General features: G+C 46.8%; 1 protein-coding gene across 1 annotated transcript; it reads right to left on the bottom strand.

Moving 5' to 3' along the window:
• Window positions 1–16,203: 16,203 nt before the first annotated feature.
• On the bottom strand, window positions 16,204–19,165 carry CEBPA (CCAAT enhancer binding protein alpha). The gene has a single exon (XM_034788689.1). It carries the CDS (start codon window positions 18,867–18,869, stop codon window positions 17,895–17,897), a length of 975 nt encoding a protein of 324 aa, XP_034644580.1. The 5' UTR covers window positions 18,870–19,165; the 3' UTR covers window positions 16,204–17,894.
• Window positions 19,166–19,963: the final 798 nt, after the last annotated feature.

Here is a 19,963-nt window from a genome sequence, read left to right as displayed (position 1 = left end):
CTTCAGTGTCGTGTTTGTCTGTGTAAATATAACACAAAACACCACTCTGGCTCGTTCATTTCCTTAAGAGCCTAATCCTTCTTTGGGTTTCCGTGGCTGATTCAGAGCAAAATGAATTTTTTGCTCTGATCTGGAATAGTCCGAGTCTACAATATGGATTATAATCTTGCATAAAGGACTGACACAGTAACTGTACATTTGCACAAAGCAGGTTGTATGTGTTAGCATGCAGTAGCAGTAGCTCTGTGCACTGAAATATTGCAAGCACACACCAGACAATTTCATCTTCAATTGGATACAATAACTCACTGAATATTGCATTGCGTCTGACAGGTGAGGAAACCACTATATTTTATTAGGTTACATTCTCTGTGAGTCTTTCTGCACCCATTTCTACATCAGGATTGTTTTGTAATGCCTTACACTGAGAGCTGTAAGAAAGGAGCACTACATGCTACGTATGTGACGGAATAAAATAGTTCCATAATAAAAACAATGTCAACTGCTTTTGGGGGATTTCAGTGTGATTATATCCTTGCAGTAGACAGGTGGACACAGTGCAGTATTGAGTGGCCTCCACTATAATGAAAAAAAAGATGTGATGATTAGAATAACCCTGTGCCCCATCCTCAAAATGGGATTTTCAAATCCTCCTGACAAGCGCAGATCAGACTTTTGGGGGGCCCCACATGCAACTTTTTGCAAACATTTACACCACCCATTAAAATCGAAACTCTTGAAATATGTCATTGTGGCACACTGCCAAGTTTGCAATCCGTGGGTGGAAAAAGCTGTCAGCATAGCGGAAAAAATATTCTGCTGAAACTGAAAATCTATACAGAAACAGCAGAGTCATTCTTTAGCAGTTAAGGTAGTCCAGGCTTGTTACCGGCTAGTGGTACAGTGGATCATATTTGGCACATATACACTGTCACTTGCTGCCATGAAATCATATAAAATGCTAAACAAGAAAAGAATTAGAAGCCCAATGCTGACTTTCCTCACGCAGATTTATTGTATATTGTATTGGGGTGAATTCAGGTCCGATGAATGGCACCAGATTGATCCTACTAGAGACTGAAGGCCTCTAATTATCCACAACATGAGCATCGGCAGGGCAAGTGGCTTTGCACTACCCAGCTCATATACATCAGCCCTGCGCTGGAGGAGCAGCCTACAGGAATGAGATAACAGTTTAGCCTTCAGCAGCATCGCCAACTCTTACTGTTATGATTTACTATTGGTTCTGTGGTAGCGCCTAAGAGCCCTAGTCATGGCCCAGGACCCCATTGTGCTAGATGCTGTACAAACACAGATGTGATTTGATCAAGATTCTCGCAATATCTGATGTTTTACTCAAAACCCCAGCTCCTGAAAACTATTACTTACCTGAGAATTTCAACTTCTTTTAAAAAAGGAAGTTTGTAGCCCTCATGGTGCTAGAGAAAAGCTTGACAATGTTACTCAAGTACACCTGTGGAAGTGTGGACTCACTGGAGGCATACCCCTTCCTGGCTTGTCATGGCGTAGCAGCTCTTTCCTCTTCTAGCGCCCCCTGCTGACAGACACTCGGGCTCTCAGTGGTCTCTCTTCTTGTGACTTAGCCCTCTGGCCAGGTCACTGTGAAGTCTTTTCCTTCCCAGGATATAAACATCTCTTGTAGATAGTGTCCCACTTAACACTGGTCATTGACACATCTTCTGCTCCTCTCGGGGTCCTCTTCCGTTCCACCCTTCTGTCAGGCTAGTCAGGGCTTCTCCCTGGAGTCTTTCAACCAAACTCAAAAGCAGAATACAATCCACAATTAAAGCTCCACTGGGTTTAACTTTTAATCTATCGTGGGTCCTCCCCCAAGTCTTTGTTCTCTTGCAGAACTCTGACTCTCATTTATTACCTCCCTGGAGTCTGGCCTCTATCCCATTTACCCCATAGCCATGTGCCTATTAGCTACCCCTCTCTCAAGCCTACTCCAGGAGTCCTCTTCCCTCAGGGTCCTTCCCCAGTATACACTCCTCCTGTTGTCCCTTTTTGATTGAATGCCTTCCTGGATTTCTTCCCTGGAGGGCCAGATCCTGCTCTTTTGTCCAGGCTCAGCACCAGGGCATGCTCCACCCCAGAGGTTTCTCTGTGTTTCTCCACGTTCCACTACCTACTGCCAGGGATGCCGGAACAATTTTTATAGTGGGGGTGCTGAGAGCCATTGAACCAATCTGTAAACCCATCATATGATGGAAACCACTTCAAGCGAGGGGGTCCCAACACCGCTAGTTCCAGCACCTATGCCTACTACTCAGGGCTAGTCTACACTGGGAACTAACCTGCCATAGATGTGTCTCTCAGGGGTGTGAAAAATCCACACCCCTAAGAGATGTAGCTATACTGATCTAAGCCCTAGTGTAGACAGTGCTAGGTCAATGGAAGAATACTTCTGTCGACCTAACTACTGCCTCTTCAGGAGATGGATTATCTATGCTGATGAGAGAATCCCTCCCATCGGTGTAGGTGGTATCTTCACGGAAGCACTGCAGCTGTGCTGCTGTAGTGGTTTAAGTGTAGCCATAGCATTAGAGAGGGACTGCAGAGTTCTTTCCCTCCCTCCTCTGCTCTGGGTTTCCTCTCTTTACAAAAGCCATCCAGCTCCTCCCCAGCTGGGCTTCATCTTTAATTTGGCTTGGCCACCCTTCAAGGTGATACCAGGTATATTAACTGGCCTCTCAGGCTCACATTAACCCTTTTCAGCAACTGCATGGGTAAACACCCCATCACAGCACCCTAAGGCTCAAATACCAGAAGGCAAAGAAAAAGAACCCAACATTTATTGGGTGGTGATGTTTTTTAAATCTCTAGATCTTTAATCCAATCTGATTTTTTTATCTCAACGTTTGGCAATATGGCTTCATGTACCTGTCTCAACAGTGTTTCAGTCTCTCCCCTGAGATTGTTTTAATAAAGGTGCCAATTAGTGCCAAGTATGGTAGTAGTTTTGGTTATGTGGATACTTTTCCACTGAGAAGTGGACTGAGAATACCATTTCATATAAGCCAACACCTAGGTACTGTGCTGACTGGTATTAGAACACTAATAATAGTTACAATAATTAGACAAGCCATTCAACAACCACTAGGCAGTGACATCTTTCAGTTACTAGTGACCTGGGCTAGATTTGAATCTGTGTCCTAGAAGGGAAAGGTTCCAGTTCCTGGACTGACCCACATCCTGAAATATACTGAAGTAACTTCTTAAAGAAAACTGAAGTGCACATTTAACATAAAGTACAACGTTCTTCTAAAAGGCTGACAGATTTGGAAATGTGATATTTAGTTTTTCCAGCCATTTATTACAGTGTATATACCTAACAGAAGTTTGGGAAATATAACTGCCAGCTGGTTATGCACTAACAGAGTTTGAGAAAGAGTTCACACAGTGACATACAAAATCTGTAGATGAAATTTTCAATGGAGCTTTGGTTCAGCCTTTCCGTTTGGTCTCCAAAATTGTGGGTATAAAAATCAGAGTTTTGGTTTGAGACTCTTCTGAAAATTTGGCCCTAGAATCAAATTTGTAGTCTGATCTATAGATTATGTATTAATTATATTAATTAATTAATTAAGAATTCCCAGTTATCACTTTGAGGGTAGACAGGTTCTTATCCCAAGTCACTATACCTTGTCCCAAGCCACTATACCTAATATAGGGGTTTTCCCCCTTTCCCTTATTTGTATTTCCTCATCCTACTAAGTGAAGTGCCCTTCTTCTACAGGTGAGTATATTAATACGTGTAACTACCATTTCAGCTCAAGTTCATACCCGTCACCCCTTGCTTAAGTTATTACTTCCATGTTCCTTGCGGTAGCACTTACTGGAACAGTCCAACTCCTACCATTGAGCAAGCTCTTCTTAGTTCCCAAAATCTAAAGGTAACTGTTAATCTGTGCCAAGGGTTACAGCCGACTTAACCACACTCATGCTAACTTATGCTTCAGCTAATATCTGACCGGATACAGGCTTGTAGGTTTCTTGCGTTACAGCTGAATATAATGAAGGCAAACCAGTGAATAATAATATGCAAGCTTGTCCTATGAGCTACAAATTACAATGCTTGATTTAGAGAGAAAACATTGTTTGTATGTAAAAATCATAGGGAACATTTTTGCATGTGCAAATTTGCATTCAAAACTGCAGGTGCAACTAGGTGCTTAATTTGTATGCACAATAAATTCACCTGAATATGCAAAGACCTGATTTTTTTGCCTGTAAAAACCACTTTCATATGAAATTACAGTATTGATATGTGCTAATTAGCCACACAAATGCAGCTACAAGAATTCTATCATATGACCTCACAAATGCAAATGACCTCACAGGTGCAAATTCGCAGTTGTGAGATTGCAAAATTAGAGGTTGTTTTTGAAACTTCAACCCCATGGGTTCTTCATGGCAATCAGGTTGTAACTAACAGGATTTGTATCAGAATTTATTTCCCAGTTTTGCATTAAGTCCTAGTGCAACAGCTACTAGCTGGTCCAACATTTAATATTTCCTCATCCTATGTGCTTTATATGTATTATTATAAAGCATGTAAGAGTGCCCAATATGTATCAGCAGCCCAAGCTTTAATTGTTTCCTTTCACAGTTCCCCACCACATGCATGGGGAATTAGAGCCACTTGGGATGGGAGAAATGTGGGGAAAAGGTCTCCTGCGCTCAAAAATATTCTGAAACTTTTCAGATTGTTCTCCTATTTCACAAACCCCAGCAATTCGCCAACAAGAGCACTTTGCTTTTCATGGGAAATGACTCAGACTTCAGCAAAAATGTACTTTTCCAAATAAATTCATGATATCATATAGCATAAAATAAAAAAAATAAAGCTCATTTCCCGGATTTGGCTGGACAGCTCTCCTAATGTTGGACCCTCCAGCAGTGGTCTTTGGCATCTCTCTCCCTCTGATCATGTCCCATTCTCTCGCTTCCTAGTGTGCTCTTTCTCTAAAGCGTTGATCCTGATCCCATTAAAGTCAATGGGAGCTTTACCACTGGCTTCAATGGGAGCAGGATCAAGCCCTAAATGCCTCACTTGTCTCTCTTTGCCCCAGAGTCCTCCCTCTGTCCCCATTCACCTCCTCTTTTCCCTTGCTCTCTCACTCTCTGTCTCACTGTCCTCCAAACACAAATATTCTCTCACATCCTTACTTAGGATGCTACAAATTTGGGCTTCACCATATGTCTAAATTGGCACACATGATGTGCATCACTGAACATGCCAATTCTGAAATAAGATGGGATTCTTGGTGTGCTCATTTGCTCAGCATTTCACTGCTGTTGTTTTAACTATTTCTATGTTCAGTGTTTTTAGCCTGAATGGGATCAAACAAGAACTTCTGATAAATCATGAGAGATTGGAGACACTGATTTAGATTACATCACTGGCAACTGTATGATGTATCAAAGGGAAAGTAGACCTGCTGAAAGACAGCATCCATACTTTCACTTTCTATAGGAAAGCAGCACAGCTGAGAGGGAAAGATGAAATACAAGTTAATATCCTTCTAGGGCAGAGATGGGGCAAACTACGGCCCATGGGCCACACCCTGCTCAGTCCTTGAGCTCCCGGCCGGGGAGGCTAGCCCCCAGCCCCTCCCCTGCTATCCCCCCTCACCCGCAGCCTCGGCTTGCCGTACCGCCAGCGCTCTGGGCAGCGGGGCTGCGAGCTCCTGCTAGGCAGCACATCTGAGAGAGCCGCCAGCCTGCCCTGGTGATCTAGACTGCCAGGCGGTGTGGCTGGCTCTGGCTGGATGGTGCAGCTGCCAGGCCTGGTGCTCTGAGCGGCACGATAAGAGGGCAGGGAGCGGGGGGATTGGATAAGGGGCAGGGAGTCCTGGGGGGGCAGTCAGGAGACAGGGGGCAGTTGGATAGGCGTGGGAGTGCTGAGGGCCTGTCAGGGGGCAGGGGTGTGGATAGGGGGCGGGGCAGTCAGGGAACAGGGAGCAGGGGGGATTGGATAGGGGGTGGGGTCCCGGGGAGGCAGTTAGGGGCAGGGGGTCCTGGGTGGGGACAGTCAAGGGACAAGGAGCAGGGGGGTTTGGATGGCTCAGGGGTTCTGAGGGGGGCAGTCTGGGGACGGGAAGTGGGAGGGGGCGGAGCTCAGGCTGTTTGGGGAGGCACAGCCTTCCCTACCCAGCCCTCCATACAGTTTTGGAACCCCGATGTGGCCCTCAGGCCAAAAAGTTTGCCCACCCCTGTTCTAGGACCACTCTCTTGGAGTTACCAACATTCTAATTCAAAGCCCAGTGAAGGATTCCCATTAACCCCAATAATCTTAGGACAGGCCCATAGGGCATTAAATATGTAATTCTAAAAAGCTGTTACTCAGTTATTAACAAATAAATAAAACTTCCAATATGCATACAGGTAAGACCTATAATATTTTCACTATTTGAATCCTTTTTCCATTGAATACTGAAATGTTTAAAATAAATTTAATCCAGTGGATGGATACAGCAAACAATGTATGTGTGTATAAGTCAATGATGTACGTTGGAGAATATGCTGAGACATTGATCAACAATGTAGGTATCAGCTCTTACAGCAAATATTTGTCACCATTTAAAACACTAAGGAAAACAGCCAGGGACAAATAATTAATCTGAAAAAGAGTAAATTAATCTGATCAATAAGAGAAAAAAATTATAAAAGCAACTTTTTTCAAATTCTAAGTATCAGAGTAAATTACATACAGTAGATTAAAAAGATAATATATACAGTACCATACATACCTTACATACCATAGTCTAGGACACACGGAAGATTTGCCTTAACAATGGCTTTATCAATTTTTTTTAAATCTTGGGTTTACTAACCCAGAGAATTTTTACTTTCATATTTGCAAGTAGCATTGCCCACAATGCAAACATAAAATATATTTAAAGCTTTTTTTTTTAAATGTACATTACTTACATGTTAATTTAAAGTCAGAGCTGTGTGTTTTTACGTGGTAATCACATATGGATGTTTTTTATAATAAATGTTGCCACTGGACTTATTTAAGTCTTTCATATATTCTAACAGAAATGTTGTAAACATTCTTCACAAGCCTAATAATACAATGGAGATTTGAGAATCACTGTATATGGGGGTCATGTCATGGTCCTGTTATAGTCAGTGACACAATCCCATCAATAGGCGTGGGATGGGGGCCATTCAGTATCCAGTAGTAAAATAAATCAAGGAACTGTTGGTATAAAAACCAAGCCTGTTCTCCTTACGCAGACATGAGTTCCAATGAAGTCCGTGGAATTACTTAGGACAATAAAGCATGAAGGATTTGCCCACAGAATTCTGTAGTTGATACCACTTCATGGAATGTACAGATGCCGATTTCCAGCTTTGAATTTGTGACCTATAAAAATATTAGTTTCAGATTAGGAATCTGTTGCTAACGGTTTAACTGGCCTGGTGAATCAACATAAGTGTGAAAACAACTAAAAAAAGCCACTAGATCACATTTCCTGTCTAGAAACAGCTGGATTCTGTTCCTGTTCTAAACCCCAGTATAACAGCTATGGGTTAGTCCAACATTTATCAGTGCCATTTCCTCTTCCTGGGGGACTTCATATACCTTGCTGTAAATCATGTAAAAAGCCTAATACGTAATAGTAGCCCAAGCTTTAATTGTTTTCTTACACAGCTATACAGCCACACACACTAAGAAGAATGGATAAGAGAACTGGGTAGAAGAAGCTATAAAAATATTCTGAAACTTCTGTGGTCATTATTCAGCAAAACACCCACAGTCTTGTGTGGGAGTTTTGACTAAGTAGGAGTGCAAGTTTAGCTTCCAACTCCATCTTAACTATGTCATGTGAATGATTAGAAAAGGCAGAGTCCCTGAGCAGAGAATGAGAAATACTAATCTGTGTTTTACAGTCACTCATTGTAAATTGCTCTCAGAAAAGGTCCCTTTGCCATGCTGTCTGCACCCAAGATCCTAACTATCTGAATAAGAAATTAATCCAATAAAATTAATCAAGTGACTAGAAGTAGTGGATAAAGCTAAAACTAGAGAAAGTCATGTGGAGTCAGTCTCTGTAGATTGGTAAATGAAAAATAACCTCTGCCACCCAGAAAATACAGACAGTGCAGGCATCAAGGGCCAACTTTGTGACATTGTGAGCCCTGTTCTGCTCCCACTGATGTCAGTGGCATGACTCCAATCCACTTCCATGGGAACAACTCCAAGCTTTCTAGCTTCTCAATGCAAAGGAAGATACACATCTCCTTTTTGACATGTTTTGGGCACAAAGCCATTGCTCGATACTTGTTTGGTTCGGTTCTCAGCATGTACATGACTCCTGGGATAATATAGTGCCAGATTTCCATCCGCCATACCTGTCCTTTTCAGTGGTTAGCTATTACATTTGAGACGCTAGATGTAATAACTCCAGGAAACTGCTTGATCTGACTAGGTAAAATCCACTGAAAGATAAGGTTGAATGAATTACATCTGTCATGTGGGATCCCAATTTTCTCTACTTGAGTTCCTCCCTCCAGCACTCAGAGCATTACAGTGTGAGGATTCCCTTCCAGCTGAGGAGATGCACAAAAGTTTGAGTGCAGCTTCTGCATTGGCTAGAGGGGTTCCTCCTGAGCACCACCTGGCTCTCCATCCTGCCACGTGGCAGTGTTGGGTTACCGCTGCACCACCAGGCTAGCTTGACGAGATTCTGTCTAAGCAGAAAAACTAATGGAATGACAACATTTTACACTTACAGCTGGCTAACGTTTCTTTTAGTTACTCACACAGACAGAACTATGACATACCGAATGTACAGATCATGTACAAGTGCTCAAATAAAGAGGCACATGATGAACTTTCAGAGAGACTGTAAACTCTTTGGGGTGAGAATTGTCTGATTTTATGGTGTTTTCACAGCTCCTAGTACAATGGGATCCTGGTCCAAGACTGGAGCGCCTAGTCGCTACCACAATACAAATAAATAATAATATATAATAAAATAAATATAATAACATAATAAAATAATAATAATAAAAATAATAATAATAATTTGGAGCCGTAAGCTGTAGACTGCAAAGCATTGCTTGCACAGATTTAATCTTTTAACACTATTTTGTTATATGATTAATGTTATATAATACTGGTTTTGATTCATAATAGAATACATCAGATATTGCAAGTCACATTCAAACCATGTGCATCTAATTTAAAGTTAATTGTTTATGCGTGATATATACAGAGACTGTGGTAAGAAATGGAGATGCCAAGTTACACATCCTATTAGGTTCTATAACAGGGGTCGGCAACGTTTGGCATGCAGCTCACCAGGGTAAGCACCCTAGCAGGCCGGGCCAGTTTATTTACCTGCCGACGCAGCAGGTTCGGCCGATCGCGGCCCCCACTCGCTGCGGTTCACCGTCCCGGGCCAATGGGGGCGGCGGGAAGCCGTGGCCAGCACATCCTTCGGCCCTCGCCGCTTCCCGCCGTCCCCATTGGACCGGGACGGCGAACCGCGGCCAGTGGGGGCCGCAATCGACTGAACCTGCCGCGTCAGCAGGTAAATAAACTGGCCCAGCCCACTAAGGTGCTTACCCTGGCGAGCCGTGTGCCGAACGTTGCTGACCCCTGTTCTATAATATGCTACATGGTAGGAAACAGGAATAGTGGTCCTGATACTGCACTATTGAAGTCACTGGGAGTTTTGCCATTGATTTAAAGAGGTTCTGGATCAGATCCAGTGTGAGCAATGGCCTAATATGCATATGTTTCTCCTGACTTCAAACAGCCTTTCAAGGATCACATGCCCTCTTTGCATTGTGGAACTCATTGTGTGCTGCATGGCAACAAACAGACATTTTAGATCCTGCAACCAGCTAAAGTGGATGGACAGGGCCAGCTCCTTGACCTTAATTCATCTGTTGGAGAGAAGAAAATCACTCAGAAAGCTGCACATTCTTTCCCCCAGGCTTTCTGCTGAATGACTTTGTTACACTTTACCTTGAATGGTCCCTAGAAATATGTTAACTACTTATGCAAAACTATCTGTTCTATCTTGTACTTAGCTATGACACTCTGGGTGTGTCTACTCTGCAGTTAAAAACCCATGGCTGGCCCAGGCCAGCTGACTCAGGCTCGCAGGGCTTGGGCTAATGGGCTCTTTAATTGCAGTGTAGACTCAGAAAGTTTCACTTTCAGTCACACAGCATCATATCCAGCATAGTCCTGCATTCTAGCCTATTAGCCCTTGTACAACAGTGGTAACAACAGTGATATAAATGATCACCTTTCTTATACACAACATCACCGTGACCTCTGGGTGTTTTGCTTCTCTTGAGAAGGCATGGACTGGATTCCACCTTGTGCTAATTATTTGGAGGTAGAAGGAAGGAATCTTTCAATGTATCTATTTATCTCCCACTACTAAGTGTTCATGAAATAATATTGTATAGTCCTACAATGACAAAGCTCAGGTCACCCCAAAGCATTCCTCCATTACAGGAAATAACGCTGACAAAGATTCTTTTCGTACTTTCCAGATCACCTTTAAAATAGGAATAGGATATTTATTTTAAAGGCATCAAACCTGGATTAATGAAGTTCTAAGTGTCCTACCCTTTAGCCATGCTTGGATTACCCTCCTATCAAAGAAATAATTTAAGACACTTACCAAGCTCCAGCAAGTGAGGAACAAGAAGAACACAGCGACCACCTGTCTCCGGTAGTCATTATGAAAGAGCTGATATGTGTGTCTCTTTTCTGTGCCATGTATGTGATTAAACAATTCTCTCTTCTAGAGGGGTTAAGAGCCTGACAGAGGAGTTTTGAACTCAGCCGACTTTAGAACGGCTACTGCTGTAATTACTTCTGTGTTTCAGGGAAGTCTCTCTAAACACTTTCCAGTTATTAATCAGTTAAGCCTTACAACGCTCCTTGGTAGGGTGTGTGTAAGTATTATTATACCCATTTTGTGGATTGGTGATTTGAGTTGTGGAAAGTTTAAGGGCTCATTTTTGTTCCTAGTGACCGTCAATGGCATTGACTTTGATAAGAGGGAGATTACGCTACAGGGGCTTGATAGTCAGCCACAGGAGTCAATGGTTAAAACTGAGCTTTGAATCAGGCCCTAATCGTTTTGCTCAAGCCATACAGGGAGTCACAGTTTAGAACTGAACCCGAGTGCTCAGACTTGCATTGCCCTGCTCTAATCACTAGTTTACAGTCCCTCACACATAGACCCTGCAGCAATCTTCACTAAAATGATGGCAGAATTTCTCCACTTTGCATGGCTGATAGTGTTGCTAAGTCATGAATAACATATCTCATATAGGATGAGAGTTTTTGAAAGTGGGAGAGGGAATTAGAGTAAAAGTGATGATTTTTGCCTGACATCATTAGGACTTGAGTCCTCAATTTATTCCACTCAGGAAAAAATAATTGTTCCCCCTCAGCCCCAGGTTTACATTTTACTTAAAAACATACTTCTTTAATTCTGATCCACATTCATCTTTAAATTCATCCCAAGTTACTGTGTACTCGGACTGATTGCCTTTAAAATGTAAGTGAGGCTCAATTACATTAGCACTAGTATGTGTTCTTTTAAATTTCAGCAGGATCAAAGAAAATACATTTGTAACTGATTATTATATTAAGGGCCTGATCCTGCAGAACGTTTTCAATGAGAGTTGAGGTTGTGGAAGCAGAGAAAGAACTGACAGGAGGGGAGGCAATGCATGACAGTTCTTTCTCTAAGGGCATTCAGCACCTCACAAGTTCAGGACCTAATTAATCATTTTTAACAATGAGGGTAATTAGCCATTGGAACCATTTATCAAGGGTTGTGGGGGATTCTCCATAACAGGGAATTTTAAAAATCAAGATTGGGATGTTTTTCTAAGGCTACACTGCAATGGGAGGCATCCTTCCCAGCTGGGGTAGACAGACGTGCTAGCTCTGCTGGAGATGGTGTTCTAAACGTGAAACCAGAGGTAGTACAGGACTACTCCGGGGGTCTAGGCAGATGGAGAGCAGGACATGTTGCCCCAACACTGGCATGTTTCTTCATCCAGGATATTAAACTGAGATCCCTTCTGCTCAGCTGTAGTGGCTGTCCAAGTGAATGTTCCAGGTCTCATGGCACTTTTTGAAAAAGGCAACAATAACTCTGGAGTCTGGGTCACTATTCCTTCCCCTACCCTCTGCAATGGATTTGGATGACAAAAGCTGGGCATAAAATATTGCTCAGTGAGGAATGACTGCCATATTATCCTACATGGGTCTGGAACCATCAGTACAGTGTACAGCTCCTCCTTTAGTGAAGCACTTGGAATAGCTCGGGTACGAAAGCTGCTCTGTGAAGCCCAATTCCATTCTATTTTGTACCCCTGACCGTAGTTCTTAAATTATAACAGAAACAATCATCTACAGACCTTTCATGTCCCATTCTTCACAAGTGAACACATAATGACAGCCAAACTATTTAGAACCATCCTTTAAATACCCCACAAGACATGGATTGTTTTGAGATCTAATGTCATTTTAAGTGTCCCATCTGGTCATTTAAATGCTCTGCATTACTGCAGGGATATTATGATGATGAACAAGTATCTACCTCAGCTAGAGGCACATGGTCATAATGAAAACCACTCCCACCGGAAAGAAAACCCCATGCAGGGAAAGATGAAACGCTCCTTATTTCCAGAATTTTGAGTTCATGAGGGTTTCTTGAATTTTAGGTATTTCAATTTATAGCATTGCTCAGAATTAGCATTGCGGATTCGCTTAGCTTTGGGGGTATTTTACTCTGATTTTTACTTTATTTGCTAAGTAAGGCAGGTAGTTTGCGTTTTGTTTTTGAATGTTCTGGGAGCGGGTTACTTTCTGCATGCCCTGTTTGATTTTTGTACAATGCTACATGCCTCCCAACGGCAGGAGAACTCCAAACACGAGTGCACGTCTTTGGTCCCCTTCCTTGATTCAAACCTTCTCACTTGTCTCCTTTGCCATCATGCCTGACTCGCCTACTCCTATGTGAACAACACCAGCCGCGCATTTCTGTACTGTCCGCTGACCTGGCTGCCGTGCGCGTGAGAGCGGAGACTGGGGCCCCACGTGCAGTTGTGCGGGGCGGGCCGCTCCTCGCGTGGGTGCTGCTGCGGGACAAACGCCCCGGCTCTTTGCATGGCGGAGGCGGGAGAGGAGATCACCGGCCTCGCCTCTGCTGCTTTTGAAACGACAACAATGGTGCAAACGAAGGGGCAGGGGGCTGGGGAAACCCGGCGTGGAACTCGTTCATGGCTCCGAGTTCTGGGGAGCGGGGCAGGCTCTCCCCTGGACACCCAGCACAGAGGGGAGGGTGCCTGCTCTGCCCCCCGGGGGAGGACGGGAGGAACACGCCCCAGCCCCTGCACCTGTCCGGGGCGCGGCCGCGCTGAGCGCTCCCTCTTCTCTCCCGGGGCAGCGAGCGCCAAGGGACACCTCCCTCGTGCCGCTCCGAGCCAACGGGGGAAGCTGCAGCGCGGCTCCCCGCAGACCCCGCACTGGGGATGTTGCCTTGGGCGGGGCCGACGCGCCCCTATCACCGAAACGCCTCTGGCCACCACCTGCGCCCCGAGTCCGGGCCCGATCTCGCGGGCGAGGGAGGCGGGGAAGCGAGACTCGGACCCTGGCTAAGCAGGAGAACCGCAGGAGCGCGCGCTGCGCCGCGCGCCCGTCTCGGGGGCTGACTGACTGGTTTGGGGTGTTTTTTAATGAAGCGCAGCAAGTTAGGACCCGCCGGAGCATCCGCCAGCCCGTGACTGGGGCGGTTTGCTCCAGGCCAGCTCCAGCTCCGCGTGTGGCAGGCAGCCCTGCTGCCTCAGCATCTCCCCGGCTTAATGAGCTGGCGCGGGCGGGCGGGCGGCGGGGTGCGCCGAGCGGGCTGGGGGCTGACGAGGGAACCCCTCCGTCTGGCTGGTCCCACTGCGCCCCCCAAAGCCGCGCTCAGCCCCCGACCGCCGCTGGCCCACAAGCCCTCGGAAGACACTCGCTGGGCTGGACTGTCGGCCAGTGAAATGGGATTTATTCCAAGCTAGCAAGTCCCACCTGCGCGAGACACAGGGCTGCTAACGCACAGGTGCGCATCACGCGTTCACACCAGGCGGGGGGCTACCCACCGAGCTGCTGTAATGCGAATTGTGCCCGATTGGGCGCTCGCTAATCCCCCTTTTTGAAAACACCCACCTTGCCAGACACAGCTGCCGGGAGCCATGAACTCAAATCCGAGCAATGTCTGGGGGGATCAGAGGGTGATACACAAACTTTTTGCAGAACAACGGGGCCAGGAGACCCACGATGGGCTAAAACCAACCACTCCGAGGCCGAGCAGTGCATGGTATAAAATATGTGGATGCCCCTTCCCATGGGTTCCATCATAAAAATGGGCGAGGGGACAAAGCCAGGAGCCCCAATTCCCGGAGTGACCCTGGTGAGCTAGACGCAGGGAGCCCTGGAGTTCCCTGCTGCGCTGGAGTTCAGCTTTCAGACGAGACGAAGTCTGTGACCGGCTTGTGACCGACTTTTTCTAATCCACCCGCAACGGGTGCAAATTTCGACTCACTTCTCGCTGCCGGGCAGCGCTGCGATGTCCCCTTTTGATGCCATGACTGGGGCTGGGGCGCGCGGCCCCTAGAACACCGACGAGCAACGTGTCCTTTGGGTTACAGCCGCCCCCCATCCTGCTTAAGCAAAACTCCCTTTGGCAACAAGATTGGGCCCGCAATGTGCAAATGAATGGAGAGACAGTAGGGAATGTTCATACCCATTTGGTTAAACTTCAATGCACCACCCCTCTCCCTTTCCCGGGACTATTCATCTCCAAGTGACCCCTATTAATTACAGAGCGAGTTCTCCTGTCTTTAACACTAGATCACCTGATCAGTTCCCTCCACCTCTTTGGGCTCAAGGATTGCTTCTGCTTTGTAACCACAGGCCAGCGCTGTCCTCATTTTGCAGCTTCTCCAGACTGTCAGTATCTCAGCCACAGGTTTCAAGATTATTTGTAGCTAACCTACAGAGGTCAAAGGGCACAGGCACTAGGAATTACCCGCTCTGTGCATTTTAGAAGAGCACTCAGTCCTGTAGCTTTTTGTATTGCTTAAATGCAACATTACTGCCGTTGAGCCTGAGCGATGCAATTAGATATGACTAGAGCCCAGGCCTGCCCCCCTAGGAACCCCAAATTCTCCGATGAAGAGGAGTGGGGGGGGCACAACCAGGATAGAAGTGCTTTAAAATGGCTTTTCAGTGCCAGAAGTTCTGGGGTTCTCCCTCCCATGCACCAAACATACCAGTTTCCTCCAGGCCGGGAAAGGGGCACAGAACAGGTTGCTGTCAACATGGTTGTTTTGAACTAAACATGATAACTGCCCCCAGATCATGTTACTAAGCCACAAGAGCCAGTCAATTCAGTAAAAAGCAACAGAGGGTCCTGTGGCACCTTTGAGACTAACAGAAGTATTGGGAGCATAAGCTTTCCTGGGTAAGAACCTCACTTCTTCAGATGCAAACCTTAAAGGTTCTTCTTGCATCTGAAGAAGTGAGGTTCTTACCCACGAAAGCTTATGCTCCAAATACTTCTGTTAGTCTCAAAGGTGCCACAGGACCCTCTGTTGCTTTTTACAGATTCAGACTAACACGGCTACCCCTCTGATACTAGTCAATTCAGTGTCAATGCATCCCAAGGGGCAGGTCATCTTCCTTTGCTGGGGAAGAGATAATCAAGGGTAGCATTGCTCTTACAACAATGACAATTGACTTTCTTCTCATCATTTTGTTCTTCTTCAGCACAGTAATTTAAGCTGTTAAGCATTTGGGAAGGGGAGACCCCAGTGGCCAATACAGTTTGGACAACCTTGTAAAAAACTGTCACTCACTACACACAATTAAAACGACCAGATTTGGAAGTGATTAACTAATGCACATTTTAAAATCATAAACAGTAATGATACGCTCTGAAAGATCAAAAATGTAATTATTTCTCTGGGGCTAAATGGTTATTTTAAGCTCAAGGTATACATTCAAATTACCATTCATAGCAGGGTGCATGTGGATGTGGAGGGAGAGAAAGCTTCATGTTTCAGTGAAAGGGAAACATTTTGCTTCATGTGCAGCCCAAGAGAAAAAGCAGAAAAGACACAAGGAGATGCTGATGGTAGAATATATACTGTTTATTTATGAATGTAACCAGGATTTCGACAAACTTTATATGCAGTTTTTTTCGAGTTCATAATTCACCATTGTGTGTGTGTGTGTGTATAGATAGATGATTAGATAGAGAGATATCGATATAGATATCTATATACACACATACACACACACTCTCTCTCTCTCTCTCTCTCTCTCTCTCTCTCTCACACACACACACACACACACACACAAGCACGCAGGCAACATAGCTTTCCAGATATCACACTTGCAAACAACATTAACTCTCCTTCACCTTGCACTTTTCTCCAATTACCCATATTTGAAATGGACTCCTCTTAGTCTCTCTCTCTCTCTCTCTCTCATGTTATAAGGAAAAGCACCGGCTGGTTAAAAGTGCTCGCTAGCAGTGGGTTGGTTTGTTGTTTCCCTCTCCCTTGGGAGGATCCGGAGTCCAGAGGGCTGCAGTTAACTAGCAGCACCGTGTTCCCCCACCCCCACGGGAATGAAATCCCAGACACTGGATGTGACCTAGCCCCCACTCCCAAGGTAATCAAATCCCAGACACCCCAGAGGCCGAGACTTTGGGGTTATTAGGAGGCATCCTGCCCCCTAAGGAAGCCATAACCAAAAAATGCTGCAGCACAAGGGCATGATCTCTCTGCCACCAGATAAGAAAGTGGTGATGGCAAGGATCTAAGCAATACAATACAATAAAGTGTGGCTAGTATACACAGAAGGGTATCACATTACATGAGGCACAGCTTGGACAGAAGTGACAGACTTGGAGAGAGGCTTAATATCCTCGAACAAAGCCAGATACACGGAACGTTCGTAGTAAATACTCGCATCGATAGGTATTTATTGTTTTGTGCTTCGCCATGTCACGACATACAGTACAGGCATCGCTGCTCTTCGTTTTGGTTAAAGGAGAATATTAAGGACTCCTTCGCTAGGTGCTGTAGCCTGTTCCCTTTCAGTCCTGGATTCCTGTCCAACAGGTCTCCTCTAACAATGGGGAAAAGGGGGGGAACGATCTGTTTGCATTGCCCCCAGAGTCCACCAAACCTCCCCCCACATACAAAGGAATGGGAGAGATTCATCCGAAAGGCAGCAGCACTGACAGGGCCAGAGTCTGGATTGCACTCAGCTTTCACTCACCTACTGATCAACGAGCTAAACAACAGGCATATACATTCTCCCCAAGTTGCTTGTAATGTCTCACCCACTTTTCTTCCTGCCAGAGCTTCCTGTGACCCCCACCAATCACACCCCCCCTACGGAGGAAGACACACGTTTCCCCAGCCAGTACCAATTATGCCCCAACCCCACCAAGAGCGCAGGACCCCTACCCGTTTGCTCAGCTGCCAGGCTGATGTGAACAGAAAGCCCACAGAGCTTTTGAAACCAACTTTTAAGGCACAGCGTGGGTTGTCTTTACCCTGTAGACACGTGGGCGTTTTCTTTTTCTTTTCAAAGCACACTCTTTTCAGCTTATTCGTGTCGTTCCTAAGGCACGGACCGTTTAATACTACAGCTGCCTGGATTCTTTTATCTGTCAATAATTAAAAACCAAACCCACCCCATGAGACAAGCTGAACCGCAGCTCTCGACCCCGGCAGGGATCTGAATATGGCACCAAGAGTTTGCAAAAGTCCGAGTTTGTTTGGAGAGGGGCGGGCGGTGGGGAGGGGGGGTCTCACGCGCAGTTGCCCATGGCCTTGACCAAGGAGCTCTCCGGCAGCTGTCTGAAGATGCCCCTGAGTGTCTCCAGCTCCCTGGTAAGCTGCTCCACCCGCTTGCGCAGCCGGTCATTGTCATTGGTGAGCTCCATCACCTTCTGCTGAGTCTCCGCGTTGCGCTGCTTGGCCTTGTCCCGGCTCTTGCGCACCGCGATGTTGTTGCGCTCCCGGCGCACCCGGTACTCGCTGCTGCTCTTGTCCACGGACTTTTTCGTCTTGCCCCGATGATCCGCGGGCAACAGCTTGAGGGCGCCGGTGGCGGCGGGCAGGCTGCTCGGGTGGTGCGGGTGGTGCGGGCTGGGCACCGGGGTGGGCGGCGGCGTGGGGTGCCCCGGTTGGAGGTGCATGGTGGTCTGCGCGCAGTGGGCGATCTGGTACTGGAGATGGGACGGGTGCTGCTGCTGGGGGAGGTGCGGGTAGAGGGAAGCCAGAGCCGCCTGCTTGCCCTCCGCTTCCTCCCGCGGCTCCTGTTTAATCACCAGGGGCCGCAAGCCGGGGGCAGCGATGCGCTCGTACAGGGGGTCCAGCTTGCTGTCCGTGTAGCCGGCCATGCAGCCGAAGAGCTGCTGGGGGTGGTGCTGCTGCGGCGGCTGGTGCCCCTGCCCCAAGGCGGCGGCGCTGGCCCCGTGCATGCTGTGGAAGTCGAAATCTCCGGCCAGGATGGCCTTGGCTTTCTCCTGCTGCTTGCTGTGCTGGAAGAGGTCGGCCAGGAACTCGTCGTTGAAGGCGGCCGGGTCGATGTAGGCGCTGATGTCGATGGAGTTCTCGTTCTCGCAGATGTCGCTCAGCTCCGCGCCTCCCGCAGCAGGTGTAGCCGCCGAGGGAGCCTCTCTGTAGCTGTAGGCGCTGCCGGGCTGCGGAGTCGAGAGGTGGCTGCTGCTGCTGCTCATCGGCGGCCGGGAATCGACCTCGTAGAAGTTGGCTTGCTCCATGGAGTATCTAAACTCTGCCAGGCATGGTGAAGGGCTCCTGGAATCCAGGGTTTGGGGTGGCGAAGGGGACCCAGGCGGCCGAGTGAAGCTCTCCGAGCCCAGGGACCCAACACCCCCTGCGCCTCTGCCTGCGGATCTTGAGTGTCAGCCGCGAGCCGCCCTGACTTCCCCTCTCACTTTAATCAACTTGTGCCACTGCTCACCCTGCTCTTGGCGACCCACTCCCACCAGCGTGTCCGAATTTCTCCCTTGCTCTTAACCTTCAATTACTAATGGGTTGACTTGGTCTTATGCTTGCTGTATATATACACTCCCATCCGGGCTGGGGATCGCCCTCTAGTGTCCAACCTCCCGCTGGGAACCTTTGACCACAAGGCAGCTGCCAACTCTGCTGGGTCTTAGTGCCTGTTTTACCCGTCCCAGGCTGCCTCAGTTAAATTACAAGCCACCCCTAGCAAGAGATAAGCAAAGCTCAGGGTCCAGCAGCAAGCGCGCATCTGCACCTCCCCGGAGAACGATTAGGAACGAATCCCTCCTTTAAATACCCTTTTCAGGGGTAAGGCGCTATTGTCTCCCCGGAACTGCGAGGCTAGAGAATTTGGACGGAGTTTGCAATTCGCAGAATGCAACATTGTAGTGTTCCCCCACCCCCACCCCATAGCTTCAAAGCCTTGAACCAGATAGAAGAATGCTGGGTTTAAACCTGTTGGAAAGGTTGCGCACCTGGTGACACTGATAAGAAGCCCTGTGAAACGTGTATGGCAGCCCAAGGTACTTTAAACCCTGCCTTCCCCGTGCCTCGGCACAGGAGTGAAAGGAGAAAAGTGGCCCAAATAAATCGGCACATTTCCATCATCCACTTAAATCGTGAGTCCTTGCTTACAAATTCGACCTATTAAGTCCAAGGACACTACAGAGGAAAGCCCACGAAAGCTTATGCTCAAATAAATTTGTTAGTCTCTATTAAGGTGCCACAAGTTCTCCTGTTCTTTTTACAGAGGAAAGCCTCAACGTCCACGATCCCCACGTTTTACAAATACGAGCTGCAAGTATTAGCGGGGTCGTGTTTGCCTAAGTATCAAAGACTATGTCAA

Source organism: Trachemys scripta, chromosome 13 (genome assembly GCF_013100865.1).
Source record: "Trachemys scripta elegans isolate TJP31775 chromosome 13, CAS_Tse_1.0, whole genome shotgun sequence".
NCBI classification, from domain to species: Eukaryota; Metazoa; Chordata; order Testudines; family Emydidae; genus Trachemys; species Trachemys scripta.
This window is presented reverse-complemented; position numbering and strand designations above follow the sequence as displayed.